Source organism: Oratosquilla oratoria, chromosome 37 (assembly GCF_046742065.1).
Source record: "Oratosquilla oratoria isolate Oo_2021 chromosome 37, ASM4674206v1, whole genome shotgun sequence".
In the NCBI taxonomy this organism is placed as follows: domain Eukaryota; kingdom Metazoa; phylum Arthropoda; class Malacostraca; order Stomatopoda; family Squillidae; genus Oratosquilla; species Oratosquilla oratoria.
In genome coordinates this window covers 35,382,107-35,407,769 of record NC_134813.1, presented here as the reverse complement: position 1 = coordinate 35,407,769, position 25,663 = coordinate 35,382,107, and the positions used below count along the sequence as shown (strand labels likewise).

General features: G+C 40.4%; 1 protein-coding gene across 1 annotated transcript in view; it reads right to left on the bottom strand.

Annotated features, from left to right (window-relative positions):
- The window catches only part of LOC143019645 (long-chain specific acyl-CoA dehydrogenase, mitochondrial-like), an 85,051-nt gene extending 63,402 nt beyond the window's left edge, over nucleotides 1-21,649 (bottom strand). The window contains exons 1-8 of the mRNA XM_076175482.1: nucleotides 21,480-21,649; nucleotides 16,333-16,515; nucleotides 16,056-16,193; nucleotides 14,617-14,781; nucleotides 11,257-11,488; nucleotides 11,003-11,104; nucleotides 10,755-10,868; nucleotides 1,804-1,931 (exon numbers count right to left, since the gene is read on the bottom strand). Coding sequence (XP_076031597.1) covers nucleotides 1,804-1,931; nucleotides 10,755-10,868; nucleotides 11,003-11,104; nucleotides 11,257-11,488; nucleotides 14,617-14,781; nucleotides 16,056-16,193; nucleotides 16,333-16,515; nucleotides 21,480-21,601 — 1,184 coding nt within the window. The 5' untranslated portion in view covers nucleotides 21,602-21,649. The remainder of the gene's footprint in view (nucleotides 1-1,803; nucleotides 1,932-10,754; nucleotides 10,869-11,002; nucleotides 11,105-11,256; nucleotides 11,489-14,616; nucleotides 14,782-16,055; nucleotides 16,194-16,332; nucleotides 16,516-21,479) is intronic.
- Nucleotides 21,650-25,663: the final 4,014 nt, after the last annotated feature.

The window sequence follows — 25,663 nt, the reverse complement described above, 5'->3', positions numbered from 1 at the left end:
ATTTCTATTCCTCATTACACTTTTCAAACCACCAAGGCATTTACTCGCTTCTCTCAATCTACATTCTACCTCCACCTTCACTCCACCTTTTCCTGCCACATTTGCACCCAAATATCTAAAACTATCCACTTCCTCCAGTTGCTCTCCCTTAATGCTCACTTCCAGATCACTGCCACTTTCACCCCTTGTACATCTCATCACCTTACTTTTACCCACATTTATCTTCAGCTTTCTTCTATCACACACTCTCCCAAACTCTGTCACCAACTTCCTCAATCCCTTCTCTGATCCTGCCACAAGCGCAGTGTCATCCACAAACAACAGCTGGCTTACCTCCCACTTTTCTCCATTTTCCTTAACCATCTCCAATCCCTGACCCACTACCCTTGCATTCACCTCTCGCACCACCCCGTATAATACTACTAGGTAAATATTTGTACTGTGACAGGTCCTACCAGCAGGTGGGGGGATGAGATCCATCCCCCCATTCCCCCCTGGCTCTCCTTTGGATCTATCCCTGTTCTCACCCTTACTCGTTTTTCCAACAGAGTCTGAACTGGAATTCATTCTTCAGACCCACCACTTCAAAGCACAATAAGATGGATGGGATTTTACAAGTTATGCACTTTTTTAATACAACATTATGGGGGGGGGGAGTCAAAGCACACACCAAAGTCAACATCTAGAGGCTGATACCTAGTTGTGCTCTTCAAACACTTGTAGATTCACTCGGTTCCTTTCAGCCTCCCTTTCATTCTGAGTCAGCCCTGTAGAATTGTCAACACAATTATTCCTTCATACAACCTTTAAATCTCTCCCCAGATCTGATAGGGGCTGATTGTTCATCATGAATACCAGCCATGACAATAATACATACATATATATATATATATACCAAGGCTTTTTTCCCTTTACAAGGGAGGTAGCCAAAAATGATTGTTATTGATACAACATATCACTGTATTGTGCTACCAGTAGGCTAATTACACTGATGATCAGTGCAACAGTTGCATGCACTGCTAGTACACATGGGAAGCACCTTAGTATTCTCACAGCAAGCAAAGGAACCAGTTTAAATCTTCCCTCAATTTTTCCTTATCCTTTCAGGAATGTACACTAAAGTGTGGGCATACTTAAATATAACAATGTTGCTCCAGGTCTACAACATTTGGCTGTAAAAGTGAATGCCTTCAATCCCTTTCCCAAACAACTGGAGGTCCCTTGGTTCTGAAGGAAGTTGATGTAGCTGCACTAAGCAGTGATTACACAGTGATGGGTCAAGGCAGCCCCTGTCCCATCGACTCAATTTTTTTATGGCAATAGGGACAGGGTGAGTCATCTCTGCCTTGGGAGCTACATAATACAACAATCTCTGTCTCACTTGTACCCAAGAACATTCATGACCTCTATCATTCCTCACTAGGTCATATTTCATGACTCCATACATCTCAAACACCTCAATTCTACTACCTCATCCCAACTTCTCTCTTTTGTATTATCACCTACACTTCACTACCATGCATAGATGGCACAAATAATGCTTCATCAATCTCTTTTGCCATTTCCACAATTATTTCTCCACACTGCTCTCAGGGCACCTATTACTTTTCCCCGCTATCTCACAATACCAACTCCAGTCCTCCATTACTATGTACATCAACTTAAGATATCCACACTTTCCTACCTGTTCTATTACCTCTGCATTCAACTTTATACACAAAGATAATGTATCAAAAAGGAAAGAAACACAAGTCCAATAAAAACTATAAACACCAAATTCCAAAACTACATTTTTGTACTCACCAATATTTGTTCATGGAAGCCATGCCACCATCCAACTTGCCCTGGTTGTGGAGATCTATACACTGATCAGTGAAGGCACGTGCAACACAGATATCAGTCTTCAATTCAGCAAGTTTGTGTTGAATTGTCTGTGGAAATCAAGAAATATGTGATGAGAAGCATTGGTAAACTCACTTTCTTCTCACTCTATCCATCCTACACTAACAAAGGTATTAATTTCTAACCAAAAGTTTCACTTATGTATTTCCTTCCTCTCCCAAAATCACCCTGCACTTCATATCTAAACTCATTGATGATGGATATGGTTCACACCTGAACATCTATTACTAAACATTTATATATAATTTTTCTTTGAGTCTTCTTGTACAACAAATTTTCATATAAAGTGGGTTCTGTGGAGAATGTTCTTTTGAGTAGTGAAAATGCCAATGAAAAGAGGAGAGAGAAAAACTGGGGAACCTTTTCCTTACACCTTTACTGTACACAGCATTTGAAGGACAGAAATGCTCACCTGTATACAAACAACTCATAAGAAACAGTCATGCTTCCACAGTATCCAACAATAAAAAAGAAAACCTACATACAACACAAAACAACTTTATGACCAATAACTATCTGTTTGTGTTGAGTTTCTTCCCTGTTATATGGGAGGTCACTATTCAAGGCATGCACCCACTCCCACCCATTTCACTCCCACCCACCACCCATTATTTCCTTCTCATCTCATACTACTTGTGGGTGAAGGGTCGTCCCTGTCTCCTGACCACTGCCCAGCTCAGAAGCAATGTAGCAAGAGTATACAGCAGTGTTTCCCAACCCCGGGGTAAATTACCCCAGTGGGGTAAAGGACCCATATTTTTGGGATAATGGATGTTCTGTGTGAGAAGAGGTAGCCTGACCAAATCAATCAGTTTAACTCTCTCCAATTACATATATATCACTACACTCTACATTTGCATTGGATCCTTAAATATATACAGCCGATAGCGGGCTATATAGCCCATGCAGTTCATCAGGTGACAGGGGAAAAAAAAAAAAAAAAAAAAAAAAAAAAAAAAAAAAAAAAAACCGATATTACCGGGTATATGTTCAGTGGGGTAATTGATAACTATGAAATTGAATTTTGGGGTAATCATTTCGAAAAGGTTGGGAAACACTGGTCTATGGGGTGGAGACTTGGTATCTAAGAGAGGCAGAAATGAAAGGATTAAATGTATTTAAGATGAAATGTCTGAGAAGTATGGTGGGGGTTCCAAGATGAGAAATGAGGAGGTGAGGAGTGGGGTGAAAAGAGGTGGCAGATAGGGCTGATGAAAGATTACTTGGATGGATTGGGCACAAATGAGTGAAGTAAGACTAGTTAAAGAGTGTGGAAAGCAGAGATGGGTTGAGTGAACTTGAGGAGATGACCAAGGATAAGATGGATGGATGGGGTGAAAGGGGCTTTGGGCAAGAGGGGAATGTCTGTTGAGCAGGAGAGGGAGAGGGTAGGGTATAGGTGTGAGCAGAGAATGGTTGTGTATGGATGATATTCTGATGCAGGTCAAAGGGATTTCTCCCAGTATTCTCCGTTTCCTGCATAAGGGGCTGCTGTGTTTGTGAAGTGACCCTACTGTGGATGTACTGTGTCTTGCTACAGAATAATAACTGGCTCCATCAAAACAACTCTAACAGAACATACATACATATACCAAAGGCTTTTTCCCTCATACCAGGGAGGTAGCTAATGTCAAGAAGCATAATTCCACTTCTGCCCAGTTCACAGAATATGAGGGTCACTCAGATACAACTACAAAATAGATATAATCAAAACACCAACACTGGCATCCTCACATACCATTCGCTCCTCACAATGCCTATGTAGGCATTATCATATCAAAGAGGTTAAGAACTTATGGGTTTTTCAGCACTAGATTTTTATGATACAAAAATTTATGACATTTTTGTTTTTTTAAGGACCTGCTGTGGATGTGCTGTGCCTTGCGACACTGCCTCTGACCCAGGGCAGTGGACAAGGTGCAGGGATGACCCATCATCCAGGAGGTGCTAAGATAAGAGGGAGGGTGGAGGGGAGTGGGGTGTATTTAAGGATGGAATGGGAGGGAATTTTATGCCTTTTTCTTTTTGGCTACCTCCCTTGAAAGGGGGAAAAAGCCTTGGTATATGTATGTATGAACCCTGTGGATGTCAGATGGAATCATCTTCCTGCTATTCATCTTTAAAACCAATCAACATCCTTGTCTATCTGGAGGTTCAGTCTTCAGAAGATGACACTCGACTCTGGACTGGGTCCAGGATATCTCTCTACTAACTTGTATTTCCTCCACCTTTTCACATAAGGAGGGCTGGCAACCAACAAAAGCACCCCTCCTACTGCTGTAAGCTGGTAACAAGGGACTAAACCCACACTAATACAACAGTCCTACTTTTCTTCCCAGACATCTGTGGTGAGCCTGAATTGTTGGCAGTTATGACAACCCACCGCCTGTAACACACACCACATCCATTCAAAAATACACACACAGATCACAAAAACACTAACTAAATCAACACATCCAACATTTAACCAAACAACCTCAAATTATTTCCATGGCACACAAGTAACACTAGCATGTGCGTGATTAGGTAATTACTCAGTACAGTACTAAAACAATACTAATACAGAATTAGCCCAGCAGCAGCTATCAAATCCCTTGGATACAAATACAACATTGAGAACACAGAAAACTTATACATACATACATACATATACCAAGGCCTTTTCCCCCTTCCAAGGGAGGTAGCCAAAAAGGGAAAGGCATAAAAACACTCCCACCCATTTCATCCCTAAATACACTCCACACCCCTTCCACCCTTCCTCTCATCTGAGCACCTCCTGGATGACGGGTCATCCCTGCACCCTGCCCACCGCCCTGGGTCAGAAGCAGTGACGCAAGACACAGCACATCCACAGCAAGGTCGCTTCATTTAATCGGCGACCCCCCCTCTCCGTCCCCCTTTGCATATAAGGCGAGGACGGGGAGAAATCCCTTCGGGCTGCGTAAAAATTTACTCACACATACTACCCCACCCCCACCCCCCCGCCCATTCCTCCTCATGCAGTCACAACATCATCCATATACAACCATTCTCCACTCACCTCTGTCTTCCGTCCTCTCCCTTCCTTCCTCAACAGACATTCCCCTCTTCCCAAAAGCCCCCTTCACCCCATCCATCCACCTCATCCTAGGACGTCCCCTCATGTTCACTCCCTCCACATCTGCCTTCCATACCTCTTTTACTAGTCTTTCTTCACTCATTCTTTCCATGTGTCCAAACCATCCTAATATTCTTTCATCAACCCTATCTCCCAAATCCTTTTTCACCGCTGTTCTCCTCCTCGCCTCCTCATTTCTCACTCTATCGAGCCTAGTAACCCCCACCATACTTCTCAGACACCTCATCTCAAACACATTCAAACTCCTTCTCTCTTCTTCTCTTATGTTCCACGTTTCTGCCCCATACAGTGCTGTTGGCACAATCACTCCTTCATACAGTCTCCTCTTCGCATCCATTCCCAAATGTCTATTCCTCATTACACTCTTTAAACCACCAAGGCATTTACTCGCTTCTCTCAATCTACATTCTACCTCCACCTTCACTCCACCTTTTCCTGCTACACTTGCACCCAAGTATCTAAAACTATCCACTTCCTCCAGTCGCTCTCCCTTAATGTTCACTTCCAGTCTACTGCCACTTTCACCCCTTGTACATCTCATCACCTTACTTTTACCCACATTTATCTTTAGCTTTCTTCTATCACATACTCTCCCAAACTCTGCCACCAGCTTCCTCAATCCCTCCTCTGACCCTGCCACAAGCGCAGTGTCGTCCGCAAACAACAGCTGGCTCACCTCCCACTTTTCTCCATTTTATTTAACCATCTCCAATCCCTGACTCACTACCCTAGCATTCACCTCTCGCACCACCCCATCCATGTATAAGTTGAACAGCCAGGGCGACATAACGCATCCTTGACGAAGTCCCACCTTTACTTCAAACCACTCACTCTCTCCATTTCTAATCCTAACACATGCTCTACTACTCTCATAAAAACTCTTGACAGCTCCCAAAAGCTTTCCTCCTATCCCATAAATCTGCATAACCTCCCACAGTGCCTTTCTGTCTACCCTATCATAAGCCTTTTCCAGATCCATAAAAGCCCAAAAAACATCCTTCCCCTTTCCTATAGCTTTCTCACATATCTGTCTTACCACAAAGATCTGATCTACACAACCTCTACCCGTCCTAAATCCACACTGTTCCTCACCAATTATTCCTTCTGTTCCTCTCCTAATCCTCTCAATTAAGATCCTCCCATAAGCCTTCCCTACTACACTCAACAGGCTAATCCCTCTGAAATTACTACATTCACACTTGTCCCCTTTTCCCTTGTAAAGAGGAACTATACAGGCACTTCTCCAGTCCTCCGGTACTCCACCCTCTCTCCAGCAAACATTAAATAACCTCACCAACCAGTCCACCATCACTGAACCTCCCTTTTTCAGACATTCTGCATGGCATCCATCCAGACCAGGTGCCTTACCTGCTTTCATCATCTTTACAACTGCCTTCACCTCATCCTTCCTTATTTCTCCTCCATTCTCCTCACTCCTCACTCTCATTTTCTTTGCATTTCCCACTGCAGCTATCTTTCCTTCCCTATCCTCCTTCACATTCAGCAACTCCCTAAAATATTCTGCCCATCTTCCCCTCACTGCCATCTCTTCCATTATCATCACTCCATCTGTACCTTTTACCTTTTCTTCCCTACTTGATTTGCCTCCTCTTCCTCTCTTAATTTCTTTCCAAAACATCTTTTTATCACTTTCAAAATTTTCTGTCATACTCCTACCCCATTTCACATCTGCTCTCCTCTTTGCCTCCTTTACCTTTTGCTTTACTTCTCTTTTCTTTTCTTTGTACGTCTCATATGACTCCCCTGTCCTCTTTTGTAACCAATCTGTGAATGCTTGCTTCTTCTCTTCTACAACCTTCTTTGTTTCCTCATCCCACCATTCACTACCCTTTCTTCTATTTCCCCCTGTCCTTCTTGTTCCACACACCATCCTTGCACACTTTAAGACTCCCTCCTTGAACCATCCCCATTCCTCCTCCACACCCATCTCTGCTCTATCCTTTACTCCCTCCCACTCCTCCTTCAGCTTCTTTTCGTACTCCTTCTCCTTTTCCTTTTCATTCAAGGAGTTCACTCTAAGAACCTCCCTACCTTTTGTCCCTTTCCTCCTTCTCCATCTATCCTCCACTCTCAGCTTACCTTCCACCAAAAAATGATCTGATATTCCCCCACCCTCTCCCCTTAGCACATGTACATCCTTAACTCTTCCTATCATAATCCTATTTACCACTACATAATCCATTAGCGCTCTATCTACCACCCTTCCCTCCACCACCCTCTCCCATGTGTACTTATGCTTGACTTTCTTCCGAAACACTGTATTTGCTATCATCAACTCTCTTTCTAGACACATTTCCACCATCAACTCTCCACTACGATTCTTTCCTGGAACTCCACACTTCCCAACCACTCCATCGATTGGACCATTTCCCACCCTAGCATTAAGGTCTCCCAGTACTATTACTCCCAGTACTATTACAGGTTTCCTCAAGGATAATGTGGATGAAGGTGAAACTGGGAAAGGAGATGTGGGTCTTTGTAAGTGCATATGGGCCTGGCAGTGAGAAGAGCATGGAAGAAAGGGAGGCCTTTTGGATAGATTTAAATGAGTGCATAGAGGGTTTAGGAAGAAAACTTATGCCCTGGATTATATAGTGGTAACCAGGAGAATGGTAGGAAGAGTTTTGGATGTACATGTTCTAAGGAGAGTGAGTGGGGGGAATATCAGATAATTTTTTTGTGGAAGGTACATTGAGAGTGGAGGATAGATGGAGAAGGGGGAAAAGGACAAAAGATAGGAAGGTGCTTAAAGTAAACTGCCAAAATGAGAAAGAAAAGGAGAAGGAGTACAAGAAGAAAATAAGAGAGGAGTGGGGGGGGTAGTGAATGATAGAGCAGAACTAGGAGTGGAGGAGGAATGTGAATGATTCAAGTGGTAAGATGGTGTGCAAAGATGTTGTGCGGAACATGGAGGATGGGAGGAAATAGATGGAAGGGTAGTGAGTGGTGGGATGAGGAAGCAAAGAAGGTTGTAGAAGAGAAGAAGCAAGCATTCGCAGATTCGTTACAAAATAGGACATGAGAATCATATGAGAAGTTCAAAGAAAAGAAAAGAGAAGTAAAGCATAAGATTAAGGAGGCAAAGATGAGAACAGATGTGAAATGGGGTAAGAGTATGACAGAAAATGTTGAAAGTAATATAAAGATGTTTTGGAGAGAAATTAAGAATGGAAGAGGAGGTGAATCAAGTAGAGGAGAAAAGGTAAAAGGTGCAGATGGAGGGATGATAATGGAAGAGATGGCAGTAAAAGGAAAATGGGCAGTGTATTTTAGGGAGTTGCTAAATGTGAAGGAGGATAGGGAGGGAAAAGTAGTTGCAGTGGTAAGTGCTAAGAAAATTACTGTGATGAGTGAGGAAAACGGAGAAGAATTAAGGAGAATTGAGGTGAAGGCAGTTGTAAAGATGATAAGAGCAGGTAAGGCACCTGGGTTGGATGGGTGTCATGCAGAGTGTCCAATAAAAGGGAGGTATAGTAATGGTGGACTGGCTGGTTAGGTTATTAAATGTTTGTTTAAAAGAGGATAGAGTGCTGGAGAACTGGAGGAGTGCCTGTAATAGTTCCACTATAAAAGGGAAAGGGGGACAAATGTGAGTGTAGTAGTTTCAGAGGGATCAGTTTGTTGAGTGTAGTTGGGAAGGCTTATGGGAGGGTTTTAATCTAGAGGATTAGGAGAGGAACAGAGGGAGTAATTGGTGAGGAACAGTGTGGGTTTAGGACAGGTAGGGGGTGTATGAATCAGATTTTTGTGGTAAGGATTTTTTTAGGCATTTATGGATTTGGAAAAGGCTTATGACAGGGTAAACAGGAAAGCACTGTGGGAGGTATTGCAGATATTTGGGATAGGAAGAAAGCTGTTAAGAGCAGTCAAGAGTTTTTATGAGAGTGGTAGAGCCTGTGTTAAAATTGGAAATGGAGAGAGTGAGTGGTTCGAGGTGAAGGTGGGACACTGCCAACGATGTGTTATGTTGCCTTGGCTGTTTAATTTATACATGGATGGGGTGGTGCGAGAGGTAAACACAAGGGTAATGGGTCAGGGATTGGAGATGGTTAAAGAAAATGGAGAAAAGTGGGAGATAAGCCAGTTGTTGTTTGGTGATGACACTGCGCTTGTGGCAGGATCAGAGGAGAATTAAGGAAGTTAGTGACAGTTTGGGAAGGTGTGCGAAAGAAGGAAGTTGAAGATAAATGTGAGTAAATGTAAGGTTGACGAGTTAAACACCATGTGAGGATGGAGCCTTTATTTGTATGACGTTTCGCTTATTACAGCTTTTTCAAGTAAGGCTCCATCCTCATATGGGATTTAACTTGTCAGTGTTGTCTGCAACTGCCACTTTCATGAAAATAAATGTAAGGTGATGAGATGTACAAGGGGGAACGTGGCAGCAAACTGGATTTGAGTATTAAGGAAGAGAGACTGGAGGAAGTGGATAGTTTTAGATACTTGGGTGCAAACGTGGCAGGAAAGGGAGGAGTGGAGGGGGAGGTAGAATGTAGGAATGTAGATTGAGAAGCAAGTAAATGCCTTGGATGTTTAAAAAGTGTAATGAGAAATAGACATTTGGGAATGGATGCTAATAGGAGATTGTATGAAGGAGTGATTTTGCTGACAGCACTGTATGGGGCACAAACATGGAACATAAGAGAAAAAGAGAGGAGTTTGAATGTGTTAGAGATGAGGTGCCTGAGAAGTATGATAGGGGTTAGGCTGGATAGAGTGAGAAAAGAGGAGGTGAGGAGAATGGGAGTGGAAAGGGAGTTAGGAGATAGGGTTGACACATGGAAGGAATGAGTGAAGAAAGATTAGTAAAGGAGGTGTGGAAGACAGAGATGGAAGGAGTGAACATGAGGGGGCAACCAAGGAAAAGATGGATGGATGGGGTAAAAGAGGCATTGGGATAGAGGGGAATGTTTGTTGAGGAAGGATGGGAGAAGACAGAAGATTGAGGTGGGTGGAGAATGGTTGTGTATAAATGATGCTGTGGTGCACGGAAAGGGAGGGGGTGGGGGATGGGGGGTTAGGGAGCACGTACAAATAATAAATTGATGCAGCCTGAAGCAATTTCTCCCCGTCTACTTTTTTTCTGCATGAGGGGATGGAGAGAGGGGGGTCACTACTTAAATGAAGCCTTTGGTATGTGTATGTATGTTTTTGGGCACCTCCCTTGTAAAGGGGAAAAAGCCATTGGTATACGTATGAATGTACAAACCATCCGAGTATTCTTTGATGAACTCTTATCTACTAACTCTTTTCATACCAGTTCTTCACCTTACTTTCTCACTTCTCACTCTATACATCCTTGTAAATTCCACAATGCATCTTACACATTTCACATATATATACATACCAAAGGCTTTTTCCCCCTACATGGGGGGTAGCCAAAAAGAAAAAGGCATAGAAACCACTCCCACCCATTCCATTTCCTATATATTCTACTCCCCTCCACCCTCCTCCCTCCCTCTTATCTTGGCACCTCCTGGATGACGGGTCATCCCTGCATCCTGTCCACATAAATATACATTCATATACCAAGTGTCCATTACCCCTTTCATATGGGAGGGAGGGGGGCCAAGTCAAAGTATTCACCCATCAATCCAATCTGCAGAATCAAGATGTATTTTGACTTGAATACCTCCTTTACAAAGAGATAAAAGGCTAGTGGTAAATACATATAATAAAACTAAATATATTAAGACAAAAGGAAGAATCTAACCTGAAGCTTTGCAAGTGTATTTCCAAAGGCCTTCCTGCTTCGAAGGTATGAACGAGTCTCTTCAAACTGCCATTCACAATTTGCATTTGACATGATACCAATAAGGAGACGTTCCTGAAAAAGAAAGAGGGGTATTTGCATTTCAATGCTTTCTAATAGCACCCCAACTGGATTGTTTTATAACAACTTTTTATCAAATTTACCTCCTACCCATGCACAGGAGGTAGACCTCAGTGTAGGCAGCTCACCTGTGGAAGTTCCTGCATTAGATAATAGAAACCATGACCTTCCTTGCCAAGCAATGCTGATTGAGGCAGACGCACATCTTCAAAGAACAATTCTGAGGTGTCCTGTCACAATACAAAATCATATTTCTGGAGTCATTCTCATATGACAAATAAAAAATAGATATTGACAACATTTGAAGATGAACCTACATCTACATGTTCATTTACAGATCATACTTGTTTATTCGTTGCTATACCAAAGGCTATTTCATTACCTGAGCTTTCATACCCATCTTCTCCAACTTGAGTCCCTTCCTAAAGCCCTCCATGCCTTCCTCTACCAGAAACAGGGAAATGCCATGTGCTTTGCTCTTAGCATCTGGATTTGTGACAGCTACCACAACAACTACATCACTCATCCATCCATTTGTGATGAATGTTTTTGAGCCATTCAAAATGTAATCATCTCCATCTTTCTTGGCATATGTTCGAATACCTTGCAGGTCACTGGAATGGCAAAATCACCACTTTGATCATACCAGCATAGATTGCATATTAGGATTACAGGTAAAGTTAATTTAATGAACATAAAGAAATATTTGTAAGTAGATAATATATACTCTGTTCTGGGATACCGAATGCTTAGCTATATGCAGTCAATACTTTCTAGATTTTTGTGACACTGGGTCATGTATGGATGGACATGAGAAACATAAGAGGACATACATATACCAAGGCCTTTTCCCTCTTACAAGGGAGATAGCCAAAAAGAAAAAGGCATAAAATCATTCCCACCCATTTCATCCCTAAATACACTACTCTCCCCTCCATCCTCCCTCCCACCTTAGCACCTCCTGGATGATGGGTCATCCCTGCACCCTGTCCACTGCCCTGGGTCAGAGGCAGTGTCACAAGACACAGCACATCCTCAGCAAGGCCGCTTCATTAAATCGGCGACCCCCACTCTCCGTCCCCCCATGCATAAAAGGAAAAGACAGGGAGAAATCCCTTCGGGCTGCGTCAAATTTTGCTTACACATACTACCTCACACCCCATCCTCCCACCCATTCCACCTCATGCATCACAACATCATCCATATACAACCATTCTCCATTCACCCATGTCTTCTGTCCTCTCCCGTCCTTCCTCAACAGATATTCCCCTCTTACCCAAAGCCCCCTTCACCCCATCCATCCATCTCATCCTAGGACGTCTCTTCATGTTCACTCCCTCCACATCTGCCTTCCATACCTCTTTTACTAGTCTTTCTTCACTCATTCTTTCCATGTGTCCAAACCATCCTAATATTCTTTCATCAACCCTATCTCCCAACTCCCTTTCCACCCCTGTTCTCCTCTTCACCTCCTCATTTCTCACTCTATCTAGCCTAGTAACCCCCATCATACTTCTCAGACACCTCATCTCAAACACATTCAAACTTCTTCTCTCTTATGTTCCATGTTTCTGCCCCATACAGTGCTGTTGGCACAATCACTCCTTCATACAGTCTCCTCTTAGCATCCATTCCCAAATGTCTATTCTTCATTACACTTTTTAATCCACCAAGGCATTTACTCGCTTCTCTCAATCTAGATTCTATCTCCACCTCCACTCCACCTTTTCCTGCCACATTTGCACCCAAGTATCTAAAACTATCCACTTCTTCCAGTTGCTCTCCCTCAATGCTCACTTCCAGTCTGCTGCCACTTTCACCCCTTGTACATCTCATCACCTTACTTTTACCTACATTTATCTTCAGCTTTCTTCTATCACACACTCTCCCAAACTCTGTCACCAACTTCCTCAATCCCTCCGATCCTGCCACAAGTGCAGTGTCATCTCCAAACAACAGCTGGCTCACCTCCCACTTTTCTCCATTTTATTTAACCATCTCCAATCCCTGACCCACCACCCTTGCATTTACCTCTTGCACCACCCCATCCATGTACAAGTTGAACAGCCAGGGCGACATAACGCATCCCTGACAAAATCCCACTTTTACCTCGAACCACTCACTCTCCATTTCTAATCCTGACGCATGCTCTACTACTCTCGTAAAAACTCTAGACAGCTCCAAGAAGCTTTCCTCCTATCCTGTATATCCGCAAAACCTCCCACAGTGCCTTCCTGTCTATCCTGTCGTAAGCCTTTTCCAGATCCATAAAAGCCAAAAAAAATCCTTCCCCTTTCCTATAGCTTTCTCACATATCTGTCTTACCCCAAAAATCTGATCTACACAACCTCTACCCATCCTAAATCCACATAAAAAAAAAACTAGACAAAATACAATAATGTGTGTAAAAACCATAAACGAATTTAAGAGCAAACTAGACACTGCAAGATATAAAGATGGGACACCACAAGCATAGCTCCCCTTCCCCTTAGGTACAACTAGGTAAATACAACTAGGTAGGTAAATACACAGAAATTTTTTAGCATAAATTTACCTAGTTGTTTTATACGGGAAGGGAGCTATGCTCATGGTGACCTGTCTTAATTTAATGAACATTCTGATTGCTAGATGTTTCTTTAATTTATGGTTGTCTTGAGTCAGCAGTGTCACCCATGACTTTTGAGGTCCTGCTATTCCAATTTGAGTTATCCAGAGCTCTAGTATATCTAGATATTTTTGTGCATTCTTGGTAGAGCATTCTGTAGATGCTATGCTGTATTTACCTAGTTGTGGTGTATGGGATGTTATGATAATCTGGTCAGTATATTTAACTGTGATATTCCCATGTCCTAGTGAAGGGTAGTGTGGACACTAAGGTGATCAGTGTTGTCTCCTTCCCTTCTACTATCAAATACACATTGCTTTTATTTATTTTTTTATTACAAACTTACAGTTCCCAGCACTATTCACTTTAGACCATTTTAAGAAATCACTTTTTCTACAATAATCTATTTTATATACAAAGGGCTGTATCACTCTTATAAGGCAGGTAGCCAAGTCAAACGGCATGTACCTACTCCCACCCATTCGACTCCCATCTACCACTGTTTCCTCCCTTTCATCTTAGCTCCTACAGAATGGACATCAATTCACTAGAATCAGTACAGAGAAGAATGACCAAAATGATACATGGACTCAGAAATTTGCCTTATGAAGAGAGGGTTAGGCACCTTAATTTACACTCTCTGGAAAGATGCTGTGGGGTGATCTAATAGAGGTGTTCAAGTGGATCAAAGGCTTTAACAAGGGTGATGCAAACAAGGTCATCATATTAAAACAACAGGGCAGGACTTATAGTAATGGATTTAAATTGGACAAATTTAGATTTAAGAAGGAAATAGGCAAGAATTGGTTTACTAACAGTAACCATGTAGTAAGCGCTGAAAATATCAGTTGTTAGAAACAATTAGACAACTTCATGGATGGGGATGACAGGTGGTGATGGATACAGAGCTGCCTAGTGTAGGCCTTATGGTCTCTAGCAGTCTCCTTCATTCTTATGTTCTTCTCAAGGATGAAAGGCTACTGCCCTGGATCAGCAGCACTGCAGCAAGACACAGTAAATCCACAGCAAGGCTGCTTCACTTCTACAATAATACTGGATATTTAACAGTACAGTATGACTAAGCTACAACACAATGTCAAATCCCAATATACAAAAAAACATAAGAACATATCTTACCTTCCAGCTCCAGGTTCAGTCATTGCAATGGCTCCTATCTTCAATCCAGCTGTCATGTCTGGAATGAATTTATCAATTTGCTCTGGAGTGCCATAGTGAGTGATGTAGGGCATAACAATCTGGGAGTGAAGAGCAAAGCCAGGGCCAGAGCAGTTACAATAGGACCTAGAAGATCATAGTGAGTTTTCCTCATTAAACAGAAATACAATACATTTTGATGTGAAAATCTCTTTGACAAGTACAAAAAAATGCAGCAATCAATTCAATTGCAGCCTTAATTTTTGCTGTCTGGAAACCCACGGCAGTGCAGAAGCTGGCAATGGTCCTCAGGTCCTCCCATTAATCTCTTGGGAAAGAAACCTTGGACTGATGTCTGTGTGCATGGAACTGTTTCTATGTCACCAACTGAAAGTAGCAGGAGGGGAGCAATTGCCAGTTGTCAGCTCTCCACATGTTTATAAAAAGTAGAGGAAATACAGATGAAGTTGATCAGGAAATCTTGGGCCCATTTCAGAGACTAAGTGTCTGCCCCTTGGAGTTGCATCTCCAAATGGAAGTGAGGCAGTTGACAGTGTTTGAAGATGGTTGGCAGAGAGATGACTAATACCCTTCTCACAGGAGCACCATGCACATACCCTTTGTCAGTCCCAAATAATCAACAATACCAACAGAATGAAGAAGGTAAAGCCTTGGTTCAAAGTGGTAATGATATAGAAGTAACACTATATGCAAAACAATTTACTATGTTTAAGCAAAGTATAATTTTGGGATGTACCTAACCAGCCACTTATCCCATTACAATGAGTATAATTATCACTGTTTGTTGGTACCAATGAAGGGTATTTGCATGTTGGGGTCCAGCAAGATGGACAACAATGTGGTCCATTTTCAAAACCCATCATCCTCCACTACCAGGAGGTAGTCGCATAGTTTCTGGACTGGGGCTAGGATCACTATCAACTTCAACTGTATTTCTTACACTTTTTCACACAGAGATGATAACTGGCAACTGCTCCCCCTCCCCACACCACTTTCAGATGGTGACAGAAACAATACCATACTAATACAACACAGACAACAGAACAGTCCAAAGATTCTTCCCAGAGAGATCTGTGGGAAGGCCCAAGGATAGTTACTCGTAACTGTGAGGCTGTGGGTTTTCCACTTCATGAAACTTGAGGCAACAATTTATTAATCAATTTATAAAGTCTTGATAAGTTTTCATGATATGGTTTGACATCACAAACTCACCCCCTATCGGCAGGCTAGGACGGTGCCCCTCACTGAGGACTTTGTAGCATGGAACTTAATGAACCATGTCCTTGGTTCAACTTCGCTGGTGGCAGGACCCAAACCGCCATCCCCTTGACCTTTGCCACAAGTAACAACCCCATAACCTGCTCTGACCGATAATCAACAAATACAATTTAGAACTTAACTGTTCCTCCATAATAATGGCAGCATCCTTGAAGTCTCCTCCAATGCCACCAGCTTCTGCTGGAGTGTCAGTGCCAAGCATACCTTGCTCTCCTGCCTTCTCCCAACACTCGCGGGTTATCTCACCCTTCTTCTCCCACCTGCACATCAGGGACATTATGCTATTAACTGAAACTTACATAATATATATATATATATATATATATATATACATATGATTTTATATGCATCTGACAAACAAGGCAAATATTTTTGCACTGAAATATCTAAGTAACTTACTCTGCATGATGAGGGAGAACCTCCTCTTGGAAGAACTTTCGTACAGATGATCGAAGAATATCATGGTCTTCATTGAAAATTGTTCGTGTTCCAATATCCATCATGGTTGGTGCCTGAGAGGTTGTAGGACGATATGGTGAGGTGACCTCTCCTGATTCCAGTGTTTCTGGTTCTCCATCAAGACTGTAACAGATGAATTAGATTAACTTTATGTTATAGATGGTATATATCTGCATTTTGAGGTACTGCCTGCATATTTAGGACCACTCAATATTTTACTGACTTTAGTGGCACTAATATGGACTAAGTCATGCAGCATTCTTTTAACCCCTTCAATATGGGCCAAAATCTCGTGGGCAGCATTAGCTGCCAGACGTGTGATGTTGCATCATAATACTCGGATTATAAAAAATAAAGTTACCGCTGTATTGCTCGTTCTCTTTCACCTGTGAATTTTGATAAGCATAGAAAATATGATGAAGCCAGTTTACAGAGTATGGGGGTCACGCAGGTACATACATACATACATATACCAAGGCTTTTTTCCCCCTTACCAGGGGGGTAGCCAAAAAGGACAAGGCACAAAAACATTCCCACCCATTTCATCCCCGAAAACACTTCACATCCCTCCACCCTCCCTCCCATCTTAGCACCTCCTAGATGACGGGTCATCCCTGCACCCTGTCCACTGCCCTGGGTCAGAAGCAGTGTTGCAGGACACAGCACATCACGCAGGTACAACTACAATATATATAATCAAGACGCTGACATCAGCATCCTCGCGTACCCACTTAATCCTCATGACGCCTACGTAGGTGTCATCATATCGAAGGGGTTAAGTCTTAGTTTTTTTTTTTTCTCTCTCTCTCCTTTACCCCTTTACCATTCACCAGGTGCTCACTGGCTGAGCAGCTGAGAGCATTCCTCCTTGGGTGCAAGGTCAGGAGTAAAGACAGTGGCATCAAACTAAATCAATCTCGCCATTTACTTCTGGAGGCATTACCACACAAGGATCCTCCAACTGTTGGAACAGATATACAGTCAGCAGCTTTCAGGAAGGAATCAGATATGCCGCAGGAAAATAAATTTCCTTCAGCATATCAAATGACATTCTATGTGTTTTTGCTGTGAAAACAAAATAGTTTGCTTTAATGATTTTAAGGTGGAAATTTTTCTGGAGGTGGTTGGTACCACTGATTAATCAGAGGCTGGAGGAGAAATAGCCCAGTGTGATAACATCTTTAGGGCAGTGGTTCTTAACCTGGTACGTACCTGTAACCCCAAGGGGTACGAAACCTTGAACCTGGGGGTACGAGACAAGATAGCCAGTGCAATGCTACTGTATATTTTCCATGAGAAAGCAAAGCAAGGTTTGTGTCACTATCCTTTTCATATGTTTGCATTGTATTTAAATTGGATGGGGGTACGGGAATTTTTTTTCAGAGATGTCAAGGGATACGGGCAGTGAAAAAGGTTAAGAACCACTGCTTTAGGGGGAAAGGGTCTTCTGGTATATGTATATATTCATGTACCATTCTAGCAATCTACCTCTTCTCTTCTCAAACTCATACAGAGATAAGAATAATGTAACTGTGTTCCCATGCTTGTCATAACAGGGGACTGCATGGGATGGAGTGAAGGGCCTGGGTTCTATTTTCTATATTTTTTCTCCCATGTGGACTATAGATATGATCTAACTCAGCCATCCTCTTTACAAAGGAAACAAGGATGCTGATACATACATATGATCTATAGATACTTGGAACAAATTAGACAAAGAAACAGTGTGTGCAAACACTACTCAAGATTTTAAGAAAAAACTTGATGCTGAGAGACACAAAGACGGGTCACCACGAGTATAGCTCCCTTCTTGTATAGTACAACTAGGTACATACATATTGTTCTACCATTGTATAGCTTTACCCCTTCTGTAACACCCCCTCAGTAATAATGGGGCTATATCCCATTTCAGTTGGCATTTTCTGCATTAGGTTGCATTAAATGATGTATACAGATTTGAATGACAAAAAATAATGCATGGTTCTTCTGCTTCAAAACTGCTGACTAGTTTAATGTGAATAGTGATAAAAAAAACTACAAACTATTCCTTAAAGTCATCTCCAATGTACTCCTCAACTAAAGCTCAAACATCATTTGGTTGTATCTAATAGGCAGTTGTGGGGGACAAACTATATTTTATTGCTGAATGTTCATTTTTATCCTTGAGGGCAAGATCATGCCAATATCAATGATCATTATGAAGCTGAGAATGATATGAGTGGATTTGTTAGAAAAATATGGGATACACATGGGAATGTGATGTCTTTATATTGCAATAGTGTTGTGGTGTTACATTAGGTGTATAATATGAGGGGTTTATAGTGTGGAAAGGATGTTTGCCTCTTGAAGGTTTGCAAGAAGAAAAGATAGAGGTACAGTACTGATGTTAGTTTTCCTTAATATAGATGTAATGTAATCCTTGAGGTGGTAGGTGGGAAAGGAGAATGTTGCAAAGATTTAGATACCACAAAGATAGGCAGGGACATTAGACATGAGAAAACCATGGGTGAGATAAGAATGTCTTGTCCTTGAATATATCAATGCTGTCCCATATTCATATACTGTACACCCTTTTATCCATTTGGAGGTGCAGCCTCAAGAAACTGGCTCAAAACCAAGCCCAAGATTTCTATGAAATTCAAACTGTTTTTACATCTTTTCACATAAGGGAGCTGACAACTGGTAATTGCTCCCTTCCTAATATAAGTTGGTGAACAATAAAATGTCCCAGAGAGATTTATGGGAGGGTCTGTGGAATATTGCAAATCAGTGTTAGGTTGCAGGTTTCCAGTTAGTGAAACTCAAGGCAACAATGATAATTACAACCTTCAAACAATAGTGTGATATTGTCCATAAGGACAGAAGTACTGGTACATTACAACTTTCACATGAGATTCTGAGTTCTGTGAACCGAATTATGGTGACCATCTCAATTAGTTGTGTGGAAGAGAGAAATGAGTGATTCAGGAACAAAAAGGCTATACAATCGAGTCCCTCAGTGCAATACTTTCATCTTTAATATCTAATCTCTTCATAAGTGATCTCCAAACTCAAGAACCAGAACTAAATACCATGTTCTCTCATATACACATAACTTAATTACTCAGCACAGTAAGTACAAAGTTACAGCAAAGAACACCAAGCCTACTTAAAAAAAATAGTACAATGGCTCAAAAATAACAGAATGGAAGTCTTGTCCCAAACATTGCTAGTGACGCTGTTTACACCAGACAACCATGAATCAAAAATCTACCCTATAGTAAAATAAAATGGCCAAATTCTTCCAACAGAAAAGAATCTTAAAATTCTAGGCCTCGCACCTGATACTCATATGAATTTCAGCCTAAATATCTAGAACCTGACAGCAAAAATCAACATGAAAACAAACCTACTAAAATCCATTACAAGCACAGACTTTGAAAAAAAAAAAAAAAAATAATAATAATAATAATAATAATAATCTACAGAAAATTCATAAAAAAAAAAAAAAACACCCTAACTATACCTCCACAGCATGGTTCCCAATATGGCAACACTGAGCACAGCAAACACAAAACTTATATACTTAACAGAATGGAACACTGAGAATAATATCAGTACAGTAATATGTGACGCGTCACTTTATAGTAGAGATTCCTCTGAAACTTGTTTACCTTTTAAGTACCCTGACAGTTCAGTTCAGTACAGCTGAGGACTCTGCAAGAGCTATGGTAGTTTGTTTACCTCATTTCCAACAGTAACTGCCATGTGTTTGTTTGATGGCATCCTAGGCAGACCATCTTGATGGCAATAGCACTGAGGTGGCACTGGTAAGATCTCCTGGGATCATTAGACGAGACAAAAGCCTCAAGACCTGACGAGATCTCAAACTGGACTTAATGTAGGGAACAACTAGCAGACAAGAGCCACAGTCTTACATAACATAAGAACATAAGAATGAAGGAGACTGCAAGAGACCATAAAGCCTACACTAGGCAGCTCCGTCTTCTTATATGTTCATTGAAAAAAGGCACTGTGCCACTTGATTAGAAAAGGATAAATGTGGTGCTACTTTACAAAGGTGGAAACTAGAAAACACCACAAAATTATAGGCCAGTATCACTAACAAGCACAACAGTGAAATTGTGTGACAGGATTGTGAAAGATTGATGGACCAAATATCTAGGAAAGATGAACATTCTGACAGACAGTCAGTTTGGTTTGGGATCTGGACCGTCGTGTGTGTTTAACCTTTTCAGCTTTTACTTGACAGTGATTGATGTTCTGCTGCAAGAGAGAGAGGGATGGGTGGACTGTGTGTACACGTTTTTCACTTTTTTTTTGTTGCAATTGAAAGATTTATTTATTTATTTTAATTTTTCTGTGGTATGGTTACTTTAGGTTTAGTTAGGTTAGAAAGTATTGGACAACATACAATTCTTGTTAAATACATCTGCGTGATTCTGGAATTTTACCAGACTGCATGAGTTCCTAGTCGTCAATACTTTTTAGGGGCTGTCGTAGCACTTCTACATATTGGAGTCAAGAAACCACTTCATTACCAAAGACTAACCACTTCTCACAGAAGAATAATTTTCATTTTTATCTCCTACTCCCTCTTTTCTACTGTCTTTCAGTTTCTCATTGATCACCTCTATGATGCAACTTTTCAGTGTAATACTGCCCTCAAGGATAGATTTTTTTTTTTTTTTTTTGACAAATTACAATCCTGTACCATAAAACCATAACAGAACCAGATAGACTAGTGATATATATACTGCTACTGAAATGCTAAAATCTATATTTAGTATGTGTGTGTATATATATATATATATATATATATAATATTATAATAATGATAATCTTTACAACTTTCCTATTTAGTAGGTCATGTACAGTAACAGTGAGTATGAGGATTCTAGATAACTTATATGTACACCTTATTTCATCACCTTTTTCAAGTGGACCAGAACAATACAATACCCATTTATGACCTAACCAGCATATGGAGCATACATATAATAATTACACCTGTACACCTAACCCCTAGCCCTAGGACAAGGACTAGGTCGGCCTAAGAATGAAACCTTTCACTTTTATAGGCTTACATATTAGATGTTCCAATTTTTCTTGATCCAACAGAGACACTTGGTAAATTGTATGTGGTAGAATTGAGGAGACAGCCCCTTAGCTGGGCACAGAGTCGGGACGATTTGAGTAGCTGAGCCATCACTATGTTGCTAACTGTATATGTCTTACTCCAAGAGTGAAGCAATAGTATAAATGAGTTATATATGTATAGGTTCTTACAAAACACAAATAAGAATTTTGAAGAATATTTGATCTTATTTGTTGATAACTACGACATTTATAAAAAATTTGATCCTTTAAATGGCGATCCTCGCGTACCTTATACATGTTCATTACCTTATGAAAACGATGTAATCTATTTACAAAAATCGGGTTTTATAATTTACCATGATGTTTTTACACAACTTTTGATTTATGATTAGCGTTCCACTACTACTTTTAGAGATGCCGCAACTATCCATACTTATAACGCGGTCCAACCAACTCGAATCTTTTGTATATGTGAAAAGTCGGAGAAGCCATCTAAAATAAACCAGTGACGTACCTGTTAACATTATATAATTTTTGAAGTGATGAATTCTCGCAGGGAAAATATACAGAGGGCGGTCCTTGATCCCTTGATTCGCATTGATTAATTGCATCATACGACATGCAGTTTACAATTCTATCTCCTCGAACTATAACCAAGAGGAGTTGCAAAATAAATATTAGAAATTTGTAGAAATTTAAACATTCCTAAGCTTCAGCTTACAGATTGGGAGGCAAAATTAAACGAAAGGCCTGTAGATCAGAGGTGGGAAATATTTCAAAATACGCTCACTAAGATGATTCAAACTTACATTCCTTTTAAGGACAGACGTCCCCCAAATCAGGCTCGCCCAAAGTGGCTCGACAAAGAAACTGAAAAAAGTATTGCTAAAAAGAGACAGGCCTATAAGAAATATAAGTGCTCGGGTGCATCTAATGACTATGAAAGTTATGTATCAATACAGAGAGATTTAAAAAAGACAATAAGAAAAAGAAAACGACAATACGAAATGAACATCGCTGATAAATCCAAAGAGAATCCCAAAGAATTCTAGTTACATTAGAGATAAAAAGGTTGTTAGGAATCACATTGGTCCACTATTATCTGCTGACGGTCAACTTGAATATTCAAATGAAGGAATGTGTAATATCTTAAACAATTATTTTAGCTCGGTATTCGTAAACGAAACACCTCAAAGTGAATTCCAAACTGAAACCTGTGAAAAGTCTGGGGTAAACTTACTCACTACGGTAAATATAACAAAAGAAAAAATTAAAAGGTGTATAGACAAACTCAAAGTTAATAAAACACCAGGACCTGACGGTTGGCACCCAAGAATCTTAAAGGAAATGAAAAATGAGATTGTTGTTCCATTAGAAATTATTTTCAAGAAATCCATCATATCCGGAGATGTCCCAAGAGAATGGAAGCTAGCTAACGTTACTCCCATATTAAAAAAAGGTGACAAAAAGAAACCAAATAACTATAGGCCTATAAGTTTGACTTCGATCGTAGGAAAAATAATGGAAACTATCATCAGAGATGATATCGAATATCATTTAGAAAGTAACCGTTTGATAAATGATAGCCAGCATGGTTTCAGACGGAAACGTTCTTGCGTGACTAACTTACTCGAATTCTACAACACAGTTATCTCGAATTATGACAAAAGAAACAATATAGATTTAATATATCTAGACTTTGCAAAAGCTTTTGATACCGTCCCACACGAAAGACTACTTACTAAATTAGCTTTGCATGGAATAAGTGGTAGCCTATTAGGTTGGACTAGTAATTGGTTGAAAGGTCGAAAACAGAGAGTTGTTTTAAATGGAAAAACTTCTGGATGGAAAAATGTTGCAAGTGGAGTTCCTCAGGGTTCCGTTCTTGGACCACTTCTATTCATAGTATATATAAATGATATAGACAATGGACTAAAATCTACTGTTTCCAAATTTGCTGATGATACAAAACTGTGCGGAGTGGCAAATGATCACTCAAACCAATTAGATATTCAAGTAGATTTAGATCAATTACAGCAATGGTCTGAAAAGTGGCTAATGAAATTTAACACAAGTAAATGCAAGGTAATGCACATAGGTAAAAATAACAGTAAGTACGATTATAAGTTATTTGGAAATTCGTTAACAAAAGTGGATAGTGAAAAAGATCTCGGCGTAATTATCAGTAACGACCTCAAATCATCCAAGCAGTGTATTTCAGCCTCTGAGAAAGCAAATAAGATTCTGGGATTGATTGCGCGATCTTTTGATTTCAAAAGTCCATCACTCATTAACAAGCTATATAAATCGTTAGTTCGTCCACATTTGGAATATGCTGTTTCCGTATGGTCACCGAATCTCATTAAAGACATTGACAGACTGGAAAAAGTACAACGGCGAGCCACAAAACTGATTCCAAATATCAAAAATAAATCATACGAAAATCGACTTAAGCACATGAATCTGTTTTCCCTAAAAAAGCGTAGACTCAGAGGTGACTTGATACAGGTCTGTAAGATTTTAAAGGGAATTGACAACATCAAAAGTGACAAAATTTTCACATTGAATGAGAATCAGACAAGAAACAATGGTCTCAAACTGTCCGGAAATAGATTCAATTTGGAAGTAGGTAGAAACAACTTTGCCAACCGTGTAGTTAATGAATGGAATAAACTTCCTGCACAGGTAGTGCAATGTAGTTCAGTTCGAAGCTTTAAGAATCATTTAGATAAATACCTAAGTAAGATGCTGTAATGATTATAATTTATGTTATATTATTTGTTTTTGTTTTGTTATAATTTGTCTGTCTGATTTTCATTTATTATTAGTTATATGTCAATTTATAATCATTTACTATTTACCTTTTTGTTTGTTATTCAACTATACCTATGCATTTATTTATGTATTTTATTTGTTATTTTTACATTATTATAGTTTTAATTTATTATTAATATGATTTTTTTTTTTTTTCTTTTTGCATCCGACCTAGATATGGATCAAAAGGTCTCCTGTCGGCATGCTCCGCCTTTGTAATCCTTTGTAATACCTGCCATTTATTTAATATTATTTGTTAATTTGTTTGTATTTTTTGTCTGTTTATTTATTATTATCTATTTGATTATTATTTGTTGTTATTTATCTGTCCATTTATTATTATTTACTATTTACCTGTTTATTATTTAAATGTACATATTTCTTTATTTATTTTATTTACTTTTATTTATACATACATATACCAACGGCTTTTCCCCCCTTACACGGGGCGGGGGTAACCAAAAAGAAAAAGGCATAGAAACCACTCCCACCTATTCCATTCCCTACATATTCCACTCCCCTCCACCCTCCTCCCTCCCTCTTATCTTGACACCTCCTGGATGACGGTTCATCCCTGCATCCTGTCCACTGCCCTGGGTCAGAAACAGTGTCGCAAGACACAGCACATCCACAGCAAGGACGCTTCATAAACTCAGCGACCCCCCCTCCCCCCCATGCAGAAAAGGAGAAGACGGGGAGAAATCCCTTCGGGCTGCGTCAAATTTTTCTCATACATACTTCCTCAACCCCCATTCCCCTCCTACTCTCCCTCATGCATCACAGCATATAAACCCTTCTCTATCGTTGTTGTTTATTTGGATGTTTATATGTGCAGCTTCCGACATCACTGATAATCATCATAAAACATAAATCATGTTCTCGTACAGGCAGACACAGTTAGATTTTCTATTTTTTCTGAATTTAGAGAAACAAGACTGACTAAACAATACATGACACATCTTTTTTATCCTTGTCATTTGCTGGTACTGATTGGTATGTTCTTAGCGATACTTGTAGTGAAGCTTTCATTTAATGCAGTGTGTAAACACTTGTCGTGTAATGAATAAACCATGATAAACCTTTGTACTGGCACACTTGGGCCGCGATGAAAATATATCTGTACTACATTATAGATGTTGTTGTTGTTGTTGTTGTCGTTCCCTAGACTGTCTGTCCGAGCAGTCCCGTCTCCCCAAGGAAGGCCACAGCCGAAACTGGGTTTTCCCACAAATCCTTTATAGAGTGTATGTTGTGTTGTTTGCGTGCATGATTGTGTATAATGCAGTCTTCCATTATGTGTTGTATGGTATGGGGTGAAGTGTTACATCCTGGGCAGCTGTTCACAACACGGTCGTCC